The following is an 18,286-nucleotide window of genomic DNA, read 5'->3' as shown; positions in this document are numbered from 1 at the left end:
CTTGAGTTTCACTAATTTAAGACTCTAAAAGCTGGTTAATGTATAAGCTCTCAAGTCGATTGTGTGTTTTTTATTTATTTTTTTATTTAGCACACCTGTACAAAGTCACGTGACCATGGTACTCCCCGTCCAATATTAATGTTCTTCACACATAATGGATCCAGCCCTCTGCAAATTGAACAAATAAATTCTAATTAATTACAGTGTAAAATGGGACATGTACTTTTTGTGTCCAAATCAAAATATGGAGTAATATAAATGAGTGCTCAGAAAAGCATATCATCGCCTTGGAATGACATTTGTCAAAATGGGAGTTATTCACATTCTTATTCTGTGACAACTTACGTACATTATGCAAATTTTTTTTTTTGGAAGCTGTATACATTGTGCATTTTTTGTTTTAGAAAACAAAAATGGTTCCATCTACATAATTCTATGGAATGCAAAAACTATAAGGCTCAATCTCTCAAAATTGCTCAGAATGCAGATAGAACCTTATGATTCCAAGGAGGTGAAATATTAAGGCTGCATTTACCTGGTTTGAGGAATTTCAGAGATGCAGATATAGGCGAATTGAATATCTCCTTGTCTGAAGAAACGTGCTCCTGTGTTTTTCACCTGCACTGAATCAATTTTACACAATTGTGCCGGGTGTGCAGTCACCTTTTTATACACCATTTCATCCTTATTTCTGAAATACATACATGTATAAACATATTCACACACGGTTCAGACAGTTAAAGGAGTAAACCTGTAATACAGGAAACACAGGCTGTCTCACATTAGTTATAACTTGTTGAAAATATAATGCATACAGTTTGAGTTTTAGCTCGGTCTCAGGGTGTCCCACGGTGATCAGGGTGAGCTGAATATCAGCACTCTTGTCTAAAGGGGAAACCCTCAATTCCACTAAGATGTGATGTGCTGAAAAAGAAAAAGAATAGAAGGGAATGAGAGGGATTATTTGGCTGTTACATTTATGACCATAACATTTATAAACTGTTCCATATAGTCTGTTTTTTTTTTTTTTTGGGGGGGGGGGGGGGGGGGGATGGAGGTGACTAAACGGTTCAAAAGTTTGGTATGGTCAAACTTTTTTTTTATGTTTTTGAAAGAGGTCTCTTATGCTCCCCTTCATTTATTTTAATAAAAGATATAGTAAAAACTAATAAAGTTAATATATTTTACAGAGTTATTTTAATAAACATTTTCAGCAGCCATTACATCTTCCATGTCATTCTTCAGAAATTATAATATGCTGATTTGTTACTCAAGAAACTACATTGAACATCAGTATTTAAAACAGCTGCGCTACTTAATATTTTTGTAGAAACATGTTGAAACCTTGTCAGTTTTATATAGAAGTGCATATAAAATTCAGAATAACAGTATTTAAAAAAAAAAAAAAAAAGTCTTTACGGTTACCTTACCCTTACTAAAAAGCTGTTAATACAAAGGTGTTAATGCCTGCAGTGTCTGTGAAAGTGGAATTGTGATAAATGACAAGTCATACACACCACAATAAGGAGCCGTAGCAGTGGTAAGGAGATAGACCTTTTCATGATTTGGCAGGGGAGTCACTGTTATCCCACTCTTTAATAAGCCTTAAAACACACACACACACACACACACACACAGGCTTGTGTCATACATTACCTGAAACAATGTGTCCTTTTGTTACATAATCAGCCTCAAGTGATGCATTGTCCAGTTGGAGCAAGCCATAATGTATACAAAAGAAATTTAAGCCTGATTAAGCACCTAAATGAACTAGAACATCAAGGTCATAACCACCCAAGATTAGATTAACATGCAAAGCCCTTCAGAATTATTATTCAGTCCTTGAGACACTTTTAAATACTTTGATACAATTATATAGGCCATTATAGGCCACATACAAATACTCTAACAATAATTATTAGCCAAATACTTTAGTTGCGTTCATAGACACTTTTCCTTTAAAAGACACTTTCTAAAAAGATGTTCCTTTCATTCTGCTTGTTCATCATTACCTATCTGTGGGCATGTGCCAGTGAAGGGGTCCTCACAGGTGATGCATTTTCCTGCCAGGAATTCCTCAAAGCTGGAGCAGGGGAAACCAGTAAGCGAACAGGAGCGGTTCAGGGCACTCGTGTAGACACTCAGTGCCCTCATGTGGTCACAAGTGACATAATCAAACACTGGTAAGTAGATAAAAAAAAAAGAAAAAGGGACAGATTCTCAACATCAAGCTAATTTAATTTAGCTTAAGGTCTCAGTTGTGCATCATTTTGTTGTCCACTTACTTGAAGCAAGATCTAAATGTGTACAACCTGGCTGGTCCATTCCACCATTTAGGAAGAAGTCCACATGCCCAACAGGAATAGATATACCAAACTCTGGCAAAAGTACAGATATTCAGTTGTGCACAAATACCTATACTTCGACCAACAATAGCACCAGTGGCATACTTATGAGCCCTTGTGGTTGGATAACAAATCAAGAATCTGTCAACAAACGTGTCCTGTTCCATATTAGACTGTTCTTGAATAAATAATAAATAACTTCGATTTCAGGCAAAGGACTGATTCACTCTTACGGTCAGAGTCCGTGTGAATGGCCTCAACAAATAAAGCGTCAGATGAATCCAGACGATCAAATGGAGCAGCCTTCTTGAACATCGGGCCTGCTGGGTCCAGACCTGAGGGCACAAAACTCAGATGTCCTGTATTATACTAAATTATTCATATTTATACACTTTTAGGGTTCCAAATAAATCTTAACTACTTCAAATTGTCAAATAAGGTATTTTCTCGCCAAGGCTGTGTGGCATAATTTCTCATTGTTTATTTGGATTGTGCTTCTCAGCTTCTGCTTTTGTCACAAAGCTTTGTAACAGAAATGAGTCGAACCAGACAAATGAAAGAGTCGATCAAAGCGATGTTTGAAACACGAGAGCCGAATTCCTCAGGAAGTCATAAATCAGTTCTAGTGCCACAAGAACCAAGCAAGATAACCAACCAACCAACTTGTTCACACAACAGCTTTCAACATTAACACCACTGGAACAATTATTTACAATTTCAATTCAAAGAAGAGAAATTTGGTGCCAAATGTGTTGTTCGTAATGGAAATGCAACGCTGGACATCACATGTAAACCCAGGAGAACAAGTTAAACACTTCTACTGACTTCCCCCACCCAGCAGAACCAGACTGAAATTCCTAAGGGGAGGGGGGGGGGGGCTTTAAACCTCTGCCATTCTCATGACAAAGACTTTTCTGTGAAGACAAAGAAACTGCTTTTGTACATATATATGGACCAGAATGAACTCAAAAAGACTTATAAATGAATCAGTCCATCGCTTAACTCCATATTCATTTATGTGTAACCCACACATTTGACTATCATTTTATAATCACTTATTGTGTATGTTTTTTTTTATAACTATGGCATAGCTTAACGATGCATAATTGTGTTTGGTATGTCTGTGATTGAATTTTCTTGCTTGATATTGTCCTGACAATCATTTATTTGTAAAATATATCATATTCTTGTTATAGGAATCATGTCCAAAATCAGACCCTGCCAGAGCAGGAAAACTCGGACCACATGCTTGGTAAGATAAACAAATGATTTATGATACCCCCGAGCCAAGACAATATCTGATTGGTCAAGACAACATTTGAGGTGTGGCCAACAGGCAAGTTTAAAAACTGAAGACATCGTAAAATCTTGGCTTTTAGTTCTAGTCTCTAGCCATGCTTCTGCTAGCTTGTAGCTTCTAGCCATGCTATTTGTCATCACTGTTCTTTGAGTGCGTTTCCTGTGGGCTTCAGCCTGCATGCTTGCTGCTACTTAGCCACGATGAGAAGGAACACAACCTAGTCTCGTCAAACTTTATTTCTTTTATTTTCCGTTTGAGAGTTTCGTGTTCTGAGTTAAGTTTTGTAACGTCGAGTCTCCGACGCTTGACCTCGGGTGCCCATTCAACTTCAACCAGCCCACACGACTCTGCACTTTCAGCCAACGCCCAACAACCACGGGCTTCCCAAGACGTCACTTCACTACTGAACTTCCAGCCAATCAACGACTTCGGGATAGCCCTTTCACCGGGGCTCCTTCTTCACAGGAGACGCAAGTAACTTTACCTCCAGACTGTGACCTTTGCTGGTGTATCTAATATAATTTTAACCTCATTGAAGAACTCAATGCGAGCGCTAATTACGTGATTGATGGTTGTTCATGTTTATGCAATTTAACGTATTGCTGTAAACTTGGGATTCCATATTTCCATTATCTTAAACTCATCTTTTCCTAACTTTCGACCTTCCTGCAACTTGTGGGAACGTGTGAGTGCGTGCGTTTATGTGTTAGATTAGTTTAGATTTATCTAATAAACCCTTATTTGTATTGAAAATAGAAGTATCTTGTGTTTTGTGCTTACAAGTTAATGTCTTAAATTGCCAATCTTGTTACTGTGCTAATTGATAGTGTTTCACTATACTTTGGATATTAATATCCAGCGCAGATTTTATGTTAAACGGCTCGTTCACTGAACCGCAGGGCGTCTCCATGACCAGCCGTGAAACAGTGATTCTGTTCAAATTCCCTTTAAATTCTTAAATGATTCCCTTTGAGCTAAATTGACCTGTTTCCCATACAGCTTCATTCAGTATCAGGGCTCACACAATTTCAAAATCCCTGGTAGACCTTCGGGCAGGCATTCTTCAGATTTTGTTAGCCCAAAATTAAATTTAACTAGCCAAAATAAAAGGGACATTGGCTGATCTTCACTGCAGACAAATCAGCATGATCAAAAACTTTAATGATTGTATTTTTTCCTTCAAATAGCAAGTCGAGAGCAGGATTGCAATGCATCACAAATCTCACAGTTCGGATCATTACAGTCCTAGTAGCAGAACCAAAAAAAAATGTAAACCATCAGTAATAAACGATAGATAGATACATAAATAAATGAAATAAAGTTACAAATAAGAGTAAGGTCTAGCATTAGTTTTCAGGTAAATAAGTGGTTATAATTAAGTGTAAAATAACACCCTATAGCGTCCTCTGAATAAATCACATATAGATATTTGTTAAAGCTGACAGGAGCAGATATTTATTGGACGCTACACCTTTAAGAAGAATGCATGGAATGATGCACATGTGATTTCTTTCTTGCCAGTGTGTGAGTCTCAATCAGTCCCCAATATACACAATTTAATGCTAAAGTTACCAGGATTCTGCAATGTCTATTCCAAAAATCATATTTTAATACACTAAGTCTCCACATTCCATACACAGTACTCAACCAATTTGGCCACAAAAATCTAAATTATACAAAATGTACAAACTCTGAAAAAGTCAATTTTAATTTTATGTTTCTATATTACACACACACACACACACACACACATACACACACATATATATATATATATATATATATATAAACTTGTTTTTTTTTTCCCACGTGTTTCTCAATGCAGAAATACACGGACCCAGTCCATTCAGATGTAATGATGCTTATTTTCTCGGTGCGCACAAATAACATCACACGAGTACAGAATTGAGTTCTCATTTGCCTCTTCTTGTGCTTGAATGGTTTAAAATGCTGCCAATGATGAACTACTATCCATTTCAACACAAGCCGAGTGAATAATGCAAATCAAGGAAGGAATTTTATATCACTATAAAGATTCAAGATAGCCCATCGTGATAGCAGGGATTCATTTTGGTAGACTGTATCTGGAACGTGAGGCTAGTGATATTGCAAGCCCTGAGTGTGGTACAGTGTTGGTCTTTGTTCCATTTGAGTGTCGCATCTTCAAAAGTCTCATCACAACATAATTAATAACATGTGGCATCATAACAGCATTATGCAAATCAGAAGAGATCATTTAAATACAGGTACATTTAGGGCACAAATGAGAAATCTAGTGAAAATCTACTTTTCTACTCAAATTTAATTATTTCTTTTCTTGACAAAATACTATGAACATAATTTACATTGTTAGCATAATTAACATGAATATCAAAAGGTCTTTATATAATAATTTGTTATTGTTTATTGATTTTTGTACAAGTTTAAATGTTTTATTATATTTGCTAAATGTATATTTGTTTCCACTTTTGCTTTAATGACAGATTTTGAAACCTATTTTTAATATGATCTTACTTTGGGAATCCACTGTATTGCATTTTGAGCAATTATATTAAAATATTACCTGTAATTCGACCCAGCTTGCCTTCAAATAGGGTCCCAACAAATCCAGACACATGTGCTCCAAGACTCATACCAATGAAATGGAAAGATTCTAGTGTGCTTCCATGTTTCTACAAAGGACACAACAAAAATTAACTTTTATTATTCTTGTACAATCTGTTTACTGTGATGCATTTTCTGTGTACTGATCATTATGAATAATCTTTTTTCTGTTTATTACTTCTAGCATATGGAAACTGCTCTAAAAAGTCTTTAGAATTCAGGGGTCAAATGTTTTATGGAGTCTGTAACGCTTGAACATAACCAAAACATTAAGGCTTTTACCGTAAGCTTATTGATGAGCTCTGAAATCTGCACTGCCACCTCCTTGTAGTTCTCTACCACCAGGTTATAAGCAAAGGAGGCTACAAATTCCCAATCGACCACCAGAACATTAAGGTCCTCTTCTCGCAGTAGAGCCTTGGCTAAGTCACTCATCCCAGAAGGCTTACTGCCCAAAGGCCTAAAAGAAGAAGAAAAAAAAGAATCATCGGTGTAAAATCTCGTTCACAAGCATTGCTTTCCTATCATAAAATGCTTCTAAATAAATGTTTTACCTGTATCCGTGAACTATGACTTTGGTGGGGAGTGAGGAGTTGAAGTAAGCCGTGTGTTTCTGGGTTTGGTTGAGGCAGTCTTGTGTGAAGAGGCTGGCACAGTCTGCATTATTTCGTGTAAGAAGAAAGTACTGAACCCTGAGCTTGATGCCCTGTCTGTATTGCTGCCAAATGGTGTTGTTGAAGTCAGCACACTTCTTTTGGGATGCTTGCTTATTACCTGTAAAATTGTATGCATGGAATTCAGGAGTATGCAACATCAACATCAGATTTTAATCTGTAATTGGTAGCTTCCCTGGTTTTACTGATGTCTGCTGTCCACTGATGTGCAAGTTTGAGTTTGGAAATTTGAATTTGTAAAGTAACATATAACATTAAATATAACATTAAATAAAGATAATCCTGTCATTTACAAAAAAAAAAAAAAAAAAAGGAATATTTTGGAAATTAACTTTGGAATGGGAATACAATTTACAAACCATGTTAAACTGCAGACATGGGGGGGAAAAAAATGCAAGCACTAATAAAGCAATGCAATTTTTATTTTTATAAAAGTAATTCAACATGCTTTTTTAGTAGCAGTGCGCTGCTGTATTTGTTTTAAAGAGGTCCGATTGTCTCTGGTTTGGTTTAAAGTGCCCCTATTATGGATGTTTGAAAATGACCTGTCATGTAGCATTACACAGCGCTCAAAGTTTTAAATCTAAAAGTGCACGGTGTATAAAAGTTATTGTCTTTCAAATAAAGAGTCAACTAAGGGTCATGTCTTTGAGCTGTTTCAAGTTGCATCAATATGAAACATTAGCATATTTAAACCCGCAGACCCAAAGCAACTTGAAGTTCCTCTCCCTCAAACACCACAGCGGATTCCTGTGGTGCAGTGGTTCTCAAAGCTCTCCATGAAGTACCCCAGAGCTGTACATTTTGTATGTCTCCTATATCAGACACCCCCACTTCAGGTCTTGCAGTCTCCACTAATAATGAGCTGATTAGTTGAATCAGGTATGATCGATGAGGAAGACATACAAAATGTGCAGGGCTGGGGGTACTTCATGGAGAGGTTTGAGAACCACTGCGGTTGAGTAGGATACACTCTGTGCTCTGCACTGTGAGGGTAAATCCGTTTGAAAACATTAATCATTTCCACCCAGTGAACATGCAGGGAGGGTCAAAAACTTTACAAACAACAGAAAAAATAATTTAAAAAAAATCAAGCCAACGATGGATGATTTTGAAGTTGGAAAAGAAAAGTGTTGTGCTTTTAGACACCATGTCTTGAACCGTTGTTCACCGACAGTCTGCATGCACCTTGCAGAGCTAGACAACATAAGTATGTGTGGTTAATTTATTGGCCTTTCAATTAATCAGTGGATTTATATTAATCAGTGGATTTATAAACATTAAAGTCACTACAAACTAATTCTGTACATACTGTACAACAGTTGATAAGTGAACCACTTACTGACACACCATAACTTGAGTTTTCAATGTTTCTCTTTCTCCAAATAAACGTTTAACTAAAACTGCAAATCATTTTTATTTGGGTGGCGTATTCACCCGATAGAACAGCCACAATTAAAGATTTATTCTTTGTGATATTTAACTGAGCTGAACTTACCCACAGCAGAGGTGACACACATAGACAAATAAACAAAAGTCTTGATCCATTTCCAAGCCATGTCTTGATCAAAATGATGAAATCTGTAGAGTGAGATGTTTCTGCTGGTTAGATAGCTACTTGTTTGGGTGCTAAATCATTCATTCTCTTTCTGAATCCTTTCAATGCATTTTGTTCCTGTTCGTATTGCTGGTCTAGAAGCCTGGAATCAACTTAATATCCAGCCACGATCTGTTACACTATGTCTTGTTCTATGATAAAAAATGCTACACTATCTGATTAAGAGAGATGAATGGCTTCTCCTTCCATTCTTGATGTGTTGTTATGAACCGTGTAAGCATGAGAGACATTAATTCCCAGCATCCATCCTGTGATAGGTGTAACTTGTGTACCTGGTGGAGACTCTTTGAAGGACTGGACTACAACAATGAAAAACAACTGATCTGTCCACTGGTGTGCAGCTGGTTGTGATCCTACGATCTCACAGATGAAATGTTTGATTATTGCTTGTCCAGAGGAAGGACTCTGGCCTCTTTGGGACAGTGTTGAGCCAAATCTCTCAGAAGATGTTTTGGTGCGTTGAAGTGAAATTAACACAATCAGCTGGCCCCAATTAAAGACATAATTATCATCAGCTGTATGTTTGTTTGTTCAGACTCATCATCTTCTGCAAAAGTCTGGTTGCACTATAGGCATCGACTTCTCATTGACTTTGTAAATGGTAACAGAGAAAAACTGAGCATCATCATACAAGATGTACAGTTGTGGACAAAAATATCAGCCCTTTTGGTAAATATGATCAAAGAAGGCTGTGAAAATTCATCTGCATTGTTAATCATTTTGATCTTTTATTTAAAACATTCACAAAAATGTGTCCTTTGGTTTTTCTCAAATACTCGTTGGACACAATTATTGCCCCCCCTAAAAATTATTTATGAGTAAAATATTTCTGAAGTATATTCCCATTTATATTCACAATTTTGAGCACTTCAGCGGGATTATAAACATGAAATTATCCAGCCATGGCTACCTGTTTCACAGAAATATAAAGAGGAGGGAAAACAAAGCCCAAATTCCCTTAATCATCCATCACAATCAGAAAAACCAAAGAATATATTTCTGATATGAAGCAAAAGATAAACGAGCTTCACAAATTAGAAAGTGACTTTAAGAAAAGTGCTAGTGCAGTAAAAATTCCCATTTCCACCATCAGGGCAATAATTAAGAATTTCCAATCAACGGAAAATGTTACGAATCTGCCTGCAAGAGGACGTGTGTCTATATCTTCCTAATGCATGGTGAGGAGGTCAGTTTGAGTGGCTAAAGACTCTCCAAGGATTACAGCTGGAGAATTGCAGAAAATAGTTGAGTTTCTGGTTCAGAAAACCTTTAAAAAATTTGTCAAACAGAACCTACATCACCACATGTTGTTTAGGAGGGTTTTCAAGAAAAATTATCCTAGCTCATCCAAAAACAAACTAAAGCATATTCAGTTATCAGACAAGACTTCTATGGTCAGACGAAACTAAAAATTAGCTTTTTAGCAGCAAACACCCAATATGGGTTTGGTGAACACAGAGATAAAAAGTACCCCATACTGCTGTATTTTTGATGTTGTGGGCCTATATTTCTGCTGGAGGTCCTGGACATCTTGTTTAGACACATTGCATCATGGATTCTATCAAATACCAACAGATAAAAAATCAGTAATTGACTGACTCTGTTAAAAATGTAAAATTTTAATGGGCCATGTTTGGATCTTCCAACTGTACAATAACCCAAACACAAACCTCATAAACAACACAGAAATGGGTGACTGAGCTCAAAACCAAGCTTCTGCTATGGCCATTCCAGTCCTCTGACCTGAACAATGAGAGGAGTGAACTGAAGAGGAGAAGCTGGGAATCTGAAGGGTCTGGAGGGATTCTGGATGAAGGAATGGTCTCTGATCTCTTGTCCGGTGTTCTCTAACCTCATCAGGCATTATAGGAGAAAATGTAGAGCTGTTAAACTGACAAATGGTGGTTTCAAAAAGCATTGAATAAAAGGGGGCCATTAATTGTGGCCAATGTGTATTAGAGAAAAACATTTATTTCATAATGATATTTCCCCCCATTTTAAATTCTTATTGTCCAATGAAAGGTTAGATTTTTGTGATTTTTTTAAATAAAAGAACAATGCAGATAAATTTTCACAGCCTTCTTTGATCATATGTACCAAGGGGGCCGATATTTTTGGGCATGACTGTAATGCACCAGTTTTATTGACACATCTGATATCTTTTCCAACTATAAGTTCACTTGGTGCTGACTACGTGAATATACTTGATATATGAATATACATTACTTTTCTTTTAACCAGTAGCTTTTAACCCTTTTATATCTATACAAATTAACTGTTGTATCTGTTTTAAAACCAGCAATTTTTATTCAAATAGACCCCCTTAATAAATGCTGTAATTTTCCTTGTATCCAACTTTCTATTCATCAAAGTATCCTGAAAAAGAAAAAGTATCATGCTTTGCACAAAAATATTAAGCAATTCTAAAAGTGGAAGCAGTTGGTTTAGATACAAAAAAACCAACCTTGGCACTTTTAGATGACATGTCTGCAAAATAGATCCGCTTACCAAACTTGAAGGGGAGGAAAAGTAAAAAAATGTAAGCTATAATTGTTGTAGTCCACTGCTTTTACAATTGTAATAGCAGCAGCCATCTATATATATAATAATTCAGTGACGGCTAGTAGGCTACATGTCGCCTTTAAAGCACTTTAAGGTGAAACCTTAACTCACTTGCTCATTTTTTGGCTTAAAGGGGTCATATGATGCGTTTTCAAGTTTTCCTTTCTCTTTGGAGTGTTACAAGCTCTTTGTGCATAGATAAAATCCCTACAATTGCAAAGACTAAAGTCTCAAACCCAAAGAAATATTCTTTATAAAAGTTAAGACTTGTCCACATGCCCCTAAAAGCCCCTCGCTTAAACACACCCCCAGATTTGCATAACACCGCCCAAATGTTCACGCAAAGAAAGAAGGCATCACTTTGATTCTTGCTGTAGTATTGTGTCTGCTGTTGACATGTTGTGGAGACAGATGCTGTGTTTTGTTGTGAAAGCTAAATTTTTTGTTTGGCAAATACACAAAATAATGTACTTTTTTAACAATGTCATATGACCCCTTTAAGTGAGTGACAAACTGTCATAACATGGGACAGCTAATTTCATGTCCAAAAACAAGCAATTGATATGGAGAGTGGTGGCTGGTCAATAGGGGGCACTCCAAGTTAGGGTTAGCCATATGTTAAAACCTTTTTAAATAAATATTGCAAAATAATCATGAGATTGCATTATTTAGTCATACTATTCTACTGGCAGTCATGTTAGCACCTATTAAAAATGTTTGTTTTGTGTATGCGGGTTGCATGTGGCTTGATTTTTAGTGAATCTGTATTCTTTTTATATATTTTGGCCTCATGTGATTGGATATCACTTCTGAGCTGAAAGTAAATAAAATTGTATATGTACAAAAAATCCTTTAAGAAGACATTCAAATGAAGAAGAGGAAGAAAAACAAGGATCATGGACGGAGTAGGCTAGCTGGATGCGATTGTAAGTCATGCCTTTTATTGTTTTTGTTTTTTTTCCTGTTTGTTATTTCAAAGTCTTGTCATCGAAGCATTGTGGACAGTGACACAGAAGGTAATTGAAGCAATGCAGTTTAACTTGAGAAATCACCAATGTAGATGATAAAGTAATGGACATCTCTCTTTTCAAATGAAATATGAAGCTCCATTGTTTTATTATATGCACAATATCAATTAGATAAATAATATACTGTCCCTTCTTCTGTCTGACAACTTAATACCATTAAAAATAAGATAATAATAATAATAATAAAAATAATGGTCTAAGTATGTCTTTTAAAGTAAACCTGCTGGACAAGTACCAAAAGAGCAAATTTCCCATTCATTATATTGGGAATTCATCCACTTCATTTTTAGAAAATTCAAAATATGAAAATATAATGAATTTATATGGATTTTTTTATACTACTAGTTAACTTAGTTAAAATGCTATCTTAAAGGGATAGTTCCCCCCAAATTATGTCATTAATAAGTCACCCTCATATTGTTCCAAACCCGTGAGACCTCAGTTTATCTTCGGGACACAGTTTAAGATATTTTAGATTTAATCCGAGAGCTCTCAGTCCCTCCATTGAAACTGTGTGTGCGGTATACTGTCCATGTCCAGAAAGGTAAGAAAAACATCATCAAAGTAGTCCATGTGACATCAGAGGGTCAGTTAGAATTTGTTGAAGCATTGAAAATACATTTTGGTCCAAAAATAGCAAAAACTGAGACTTTATTCACCATTGTCTTCTCTTCCGGGTCTGTTGTGAGCGCGTTCAAGTGTAGTGATAACTGGTTCGAGAACGAATTACTCGATGTAACCGGATCTTCTTGAACCAGTTCACCGTATCAAACTGAATCGTTTGAAATGGTTCGCGTCTCCAATAAGCATTAATCCATGAGCGCGGGTAAACCAAAGGCTGTCAGTTTGAGTACATGAATTACTCCGGGATATTGGTTTGGTTGAACTCAGAGGGAGTGTCAGCCACGTTAAAAAAATTAACAGCTTAAGTTCATTTGTGGATTAATACTTATTAGCGAATACAGGAAGCTATCAATCAAGAAGGTATCAGGATTAGGAGTTATTTTTCATTTTTAGTTTTTGATTAATCACTTGGATTAATCATTCTTTTTGACGGCACTATAATGTTTATTGCAAATAGACAACCATACAAGAGTAATTGTTACTAAGCTTGCACCAATGTTCTTGTCCATTGCCCTCGCAGATTCCTGCAGCTAAGCTTGGATGTACATTTACATTCCATTAAAGCTTATTGATGACATGCCTCTGAAGTTTGACCTTTTGCACCATAAGAATACTTATAGGCAACTAGTCATCATATCTCTAGTTCTTTGATGTATTTGCATTGTATTAAAGGGTTAGTTCGCCCAAAAATGAAAATTATGTAATTAATAACTCACCCTTATGCTGTTCCAAACATGTAAGACCTCCTTTTATCTTCGGAACACAGTTTAAGATATTTTAGATTTAGTCCGAGAGCTCTCAGTCCCTCCATTGAAGCTGTGTGTATGGTCTACTGTCCATGTCCAGAAAGGTAAGAAAAACATCATCAAAGTAGTCCATGTGACATCAGAGGGTCAGTTAGAATTTGTTGAAGCATTGAAAAAATAAATTTTGGTCCAAAAATAGCAAAAACGACGACTTTATTCAGCTTTGTCTTCTCTTCCGTGTCTGTGTGAGAAAGAGTTCAAATCAAAGTAGTCTGGACATCCGGTTCGCGAACGAATCATTCAGTTCACCAAATCGAACTGAATCATTTTAAACGGTTTGCATCTCTAATACGCATTAATCCACAAATGACTTAAGCTGTTAACTTTTTTAATGTGGCTGACACTCCCTCTAAGTTCAAACAAACCAATATCCCTGAGTAATTCATGTACTCAAACAGTCTCTGTATGTCAGTAATTGAATAAAGACTTGTCGCCACTTATTAGCATAACAATGTAACATGCAATATGGCTCACTGGAAAATCCTCACACTAAGCAACAACAACAGACAAGTCGAATAATATACAGACTCAAACAGGAAGACCCACGAATTACCACAATAGTTTATTTTCAAGTCATTCGAAATTCATTAAGTAGTGCCTAAATAGCATTGATACTTGGTTTGTCTTCATTTATGAAATTATCTTTTAATGTTAAAATACACGATAAAAGTCATAAAATAAAATACAGTCATAAAATCTTCTCTTGGAATATGTAAAAGTTTTTAATACTTTTTATTACAAATACTTACTACTTTTTTCATTTATATGTATTTCTATTTGTGAGATACAGGTGCATCTCAATAAATTCGAATGTCATGGAAAAGTTAATTTATTTCAAAGTAATTCAACTAAAATTATTCAAATTTATAAATGTATATATATTATATAAATTATATATATAAATATAATGCGCACAGACTGACGTAGTTTAAGTCTTTGGTTCTTTTAATTGTGATGATTTTGGCTCGCTTAACAAAAACCTACCAATTCACAATATCAACAAATGATAATATAGTGACATGCCAATCAGCTAATCAACTCAAAACACCTGCAAAAGTTTCCTGAGTCTTCAAAATGGTCTCAGTTTGGTTCACTAGGCTACACAATCATGGGGAAGACTGCTGATCTGACAGTTGTCCAGAAGACAATCATTGACACCCTTCAGAAGGAGGGTAAGGCCCCATCCACACGGAGACGGAGCTTACCCCAATCCAATCTTTTTTTTCCCTCGTCTCAAGAAATATTTGCGTCCACACGAAACCGCAAAATGATGTAGTATACATGCCAGACCAGTATGTGGCGCTGTAATTCTGCCACAGAGATACACTAAAAACAGAGAAGAAGACTTGGACTATGCTCATAAACCTTGCGCGTGGTACACAAATGAACATGGAACAGTACATTTATTAATCAGTGTTAATGTTAGTTAATAAAAAGACAATCATTCAGTGTTTGTTCATGTTTTTGTTGCTGTTACGTGACGTAGAGGTGTCTGACTACGGGGGAGACGTGGACTGATGACGTCATCGTTTCAGAAAATATATGGATTAGCCGTCCAGACGAAAACACAAAGACGGCGTTTTCAAATTTATCCAATCTGGGACCGGTTTCAAAAAATAACGGTTAAACCTGATGAAAACGCCGGATACGTGTGGACGAAACGCCTACCCGATAAAAAATTTGTGCGTATTCACAGAAACGCATCTCCGTGGGGACGGGGCCTAAGCCACAATCATTCATTGCCAAAGAAGCTGGCTATTCACAGATTGCTGTATCCAAGCATGTTAACAGAAAGTTGAGTGGAAGGAAAAAGTGTTTAAGAAAAAGATGCAAAACCAAACGAGAGAACCAGAGCCAGAGGAATTTGCTGAAACACAGACAGCATCAGAGGCATCTTACCTGGGCTAAGGAGAAGAAAAAGATGCAGATGATGCAGAAGGCCAATGTCAAAGAAACCTGGGTTTCCATACCACCTCAGCAGTGCGACAAACTGATCACCTCATACTTTCCAGAAGGCCAACAATTCACAATTATTATTATTTTTTTTTAATTGGTCTTATGAAGAATTCATCGTTGTTGAGATAGTGAATTGGTGTTTTTTTTTTTTTTTTTTTTTAAATGTGAGCCAAAATCATCACAATTAAAAGAACCAAAGACTTACACTACTTTAGTCTGTGTGCATTTAATTTATTTAATACACGAGTTTCACAATGCTGAATTACTGAAATAAATGAACTTTTCCACAACATTCTAATTTATTGAGATGCACCTGTAAGTGCAAAAATAATATACAGTAATTTCCAGTTGTTATTTTTTTTTTTTTACTTTCAATCATGCATTATTCAAAACATTAGACAGCTATTTAAATTTTTTGACTACTGTGGATCTAATTAGAAGGAAAGTTTACTGTAAAACATAAGGCATAACATGGCTGCTTAGATATACAGGTAGCACAGTATTGATAAACCTGATTTTTATTTATTTCAAGTTAATTCGTTGTCTCTCTGCAGTTAATACAGATGCTAACCAACCGCTAGTGCACTTACGTGCCTCTTCCCAGTCATACCGAGGGCTGTATCCAAAATCCCTATGAGCCTTTTGATATGAGAAAGTAAAGGGTGTGTTTAACATGATCAGTAGCTGCCTGTTTAAGGGAGGAGTGAACTTCAAGAAAGGTCGGAGCACAACGCGCAGTAATTCCATGAGGAATGACAGGAGATACAGAATAGGGAAGGGCAGAATGGGCCTCTCTTGTATCCCAAAGCCTAATGGTGAAAGAACAGCATAGTTAAAGTCTGAGTAGCTAACAGGTGGCGTGTCGTCTGAGATGTAATAGAAGTTTCCACCAATCACAGCCCTTTTCTGAGAATCTTTCAGAGCCCGACCTGCTTGTAGATGTGCCAGGGCTGCGTTTCCTACATATACAGGATTCACTTTTGCCTCACGTCGTGACATTCTCAGCAGCACATTTCCATTGCGGATTCCATCCCTCATGTGGCCTAAAGTAAATCGACAGCCTGGTCCATAGATGTACATGGGCCTCAATGCACAAGTAGCCAGCTGACCTCCATTACGGAGCAGCTCTCCATTGGTCTGAAGGCAAATCTGTTCAGCTTCCTGCTTGGTTTTGCTATAGCTAAACTTAAGACTGGAGGAGTAAGGGGTGTCCTCATTGCCATTAATGATTGGATCACCGCGAGGATTGGGACCTGCCACCTCAATGCTGCTAGTGTAAATGAAGGAGGCCACATTTTCTTGGATGCAGGTCTCCAGCAGCAGCTGTGTTCCTGTTATGGAAAAACAAACATTATGTTATTTCTTCTGATTATTATATCGTGTAGTGTTGGCATATTATATAAGTGAATTTTTTATGGTTTTATTTGATTTGCTAATACAACTATCGATTAACTATCAGTAGTTCCCAACTTGTTTGGCTCCCAGGTCCATAACTACAACTAAACTATAACTAAAGTAATAATAATTAAAATAAGTGCATTACAAGATTCCATAAGTTTCAACAGCTCAATGTTCTTCAAGGATAATTGTTTGTTATTTAATTCATAAGCATTAAGGATAAGGATTTTTAAAAAAATATTTTAACTTACCGTTTCTATCTGATAAAACATTTTAGAGCTTGGCATAAAAATGCAGTTTTAAAATTGTTTCAATTTACAAGACCCCCCCCCCCCCCTCCCTTCAAGACCTTGGGAATCCTGGTTCAAAGTACATTGTTAAATGTAAAGAATTAATAAAAATAAGTTACATCTTAATTTTTAGTTGTGTTAGCCCATTTAATGCTTCTTTTTAAGTCATATAAAGTCATCTTGAGGCAACCAGACACCCAGTTGGGAACCACTGCTCACATCTTGTCTCATGCTTTTTACACTTTGAAAAGAATTGTGACCAAATTCTATATTCATCCCGGAAATTTGAATCAATGATTTTCCTCTTTGCTCAGATTGATTCAGTCTTGTTAACATGTGCTATAGACCAGCACATAACTCTCACCTTTAACATTTACTCCATATAATTCACTGTATTCAGTTGCTCCTATGACATCAATAAGTGATGCAGTGTGGAAAACAAGTGCTGCTCCTTTACAGGCTCTTCTGAGTAGCTCATGGTCCCTGATATCCCCCTCAAATACACTCACTTTAGTCTTTCCCTTGCAATCTGAGAACACAAACAGAGAAATGATAATGGAATGTGAACAGTTTACATTCTATCTAGTCTTAATATTCACAAGCAAAGGCTGATTTCAAGTGCAAAACAGGAAGAAGAATGTCGGCTAATAGGGAGACACCATAAACCGAAGAATACAAAAGGTGACCAACAGAACCCACAAAAAGAAGAAATGGTATAATGGAAGAATCCACTTACCATCAAAAGACTGTATTAGCTCAGACTGGATGTTTCTATCCAGCAGTCGGATCTCAGCAAGCTTCTCCTCTTCCAGCAACAGTCTGACCAACCTTTTTCCCAGAAACCCGCATGCTCCCGTCACAACACACACATCTCCTGTCAGAGTCATGGCAGCTGCCAACAGTACCACTTCGCTCCTGCTAACACTTTGTATTATACCACTATGAAGAAACTGCTCCAGAGGGCAGAGTCTGGAAACCACGGTGATGAGTTTTCATAGATGGTGGAGGGGAGTGGGAAGGTGGTGCATTTTTAAGCATTATCACCAAGGACAGCCTCAATGCCACAGACTGGGGACAGGAA

The 18,286-nt window shown here is 36.7% G+C and overlaps 2 protein-coding genes across 4 annotated transcripts; both read right to left on the bottom strand.

The window, feature by feature from the left end:
- Positions 1-59: 59 nt before the first annotated feature.
- Positions 60-9,002, bottom strand: LOC128019703 (phospholipase A1 member A). 3 transcript variants are annotated; one of them, XM_052605844.1, is made up of 12 exons: positions 8,814-9,002; positions 8,422-8,504; positions 6,804-7,023; positions 6,571-6,709; positions 6,209-6,317; positions 2,579-2,680; positions 2,286-2,378; positions 2,013-2,180; positions 1,518-1,604; positions 816-924; positions 536-691; positions 60-168 (listed from the first exon to the last, which is right to left on the bottom strand). In XM_052605844.1, the coding sequence occupies exons 2-12, from the start codon at positions 8,480-8,482 to the stop codon at positions 87-89; spliced, it is 1,326 nt and encodes a 441-aa protein (XP_052461804.1). In that variant the 5' UTR covers positions 8,483-8,504; positions 8,814-9,002; the 3' UTR covers positions 60-86. The 3 variants fall into 3 exon arrangements, with proteins under 3 accessions (XP_052461804.1, XP_052461803.1, XP_052461805.1); XM_052605843.1 differs by having other exon boundaries at positions 6,532-6,709; positions 8,814-9,001; XM_052605845.1 differs by lacking the exon at positions 60-168 and having other exon boundaries at positions 627-691; positions 782-924; positions 6,532-6,709; positions 8,814-9,001.
- A 6,863-nt stretch (positions 9,003-15,865) lies between these two features.
- Positions 15,866-18,219, bottom strand: LOC128019700 (3 beta-hydroxysteroid dehydrogenase/Delta 5-->4-isomerase type 1-like). The gene is made up of 3 exons (XM_052605837.1): positions 17,942-18,219; positions 17,570-17,734; positions 15,866-16,848 (listed from the first exon to the last, which is right to left on the bottom strand). Exons 1-3 carry the CDS (start codon positions 18,090-18,092, stop codon positions 16,040-16,042), a joined length of 1,125 nt encoding a protein of 374 aa, XP_052461797.1. The 5' UTR covers positions 18,093-18,219; the 3' UTR covers positions 15,866-16,039.
- Positions 18,220-18,286: the final 67 nt, after the last annotated feature.

This window comes from Carassius gibelio, chromosome A9 (assembly GCF_023724105.1).
Source record: "Carassius gibelio isolate Cgi1373 ecotype wild population from Czech Republic chromosome A9, carGib1.2-hapl.c, whole genome shotgun sequence".
Lineage (NCBI taxonomy): Eukaryota > Metazoa > Chordata > Actinopteri > Cypriniformes > Cyprinidae > Carassius > Carassius gibelio.
Note: the sequence above shows the minus strand (reverse complement) of the source record. Positions and strands in the feature narration are given on the sequence as shown.

Excerpts from the sequence above, each read along its gene's own strand:
- LOC128019703 (XM_052605843.1), bottom strand. The coding sequence starts at position 8,482 with ATGGCTTGGAAATGGATCAAGACTTTTGTTTATTTGTCTATGTGTGTC. Across the intron at positions 2,379-2,578 it reads CATTCACACGGACTCTGACC|AGTTTGGTATATCTATTCCT; the intron begins GTAAGAGTGAAT and ends TACTTTTGCCAG. Across the intron at positions 925-1,517 it reads TGCTACGGCTCCTTATTGTG|CACATCACATCTTAGTGGAA; the intron begins GTGTGTATGACT and ends TTTCTTTTTCAG.
- LOC128019700 (XM_052605837.1), bottom strand. The coding sequence starts at position 18,092 with ATGACTCTGACAGGAGATGTGTGTGTTGTGACGGGAGCATGCGGGTTT. Across the intron at positions 17,735-17,941 it reads GCTAATACAGTCTTTTGATG|ATTGCAAGGGAAAGACTAAA; the intron begins GTAAGTGGATTC and ends TTGTGTTCTCAG. Across the intron at positions 16,849-17,569 it reads ATATGGAGTAAATGTTAAAG|GAACACAGCTGCTGCTGGAG; the intron begins GTGAGAGTTATG and ends TTTCCATAACAG.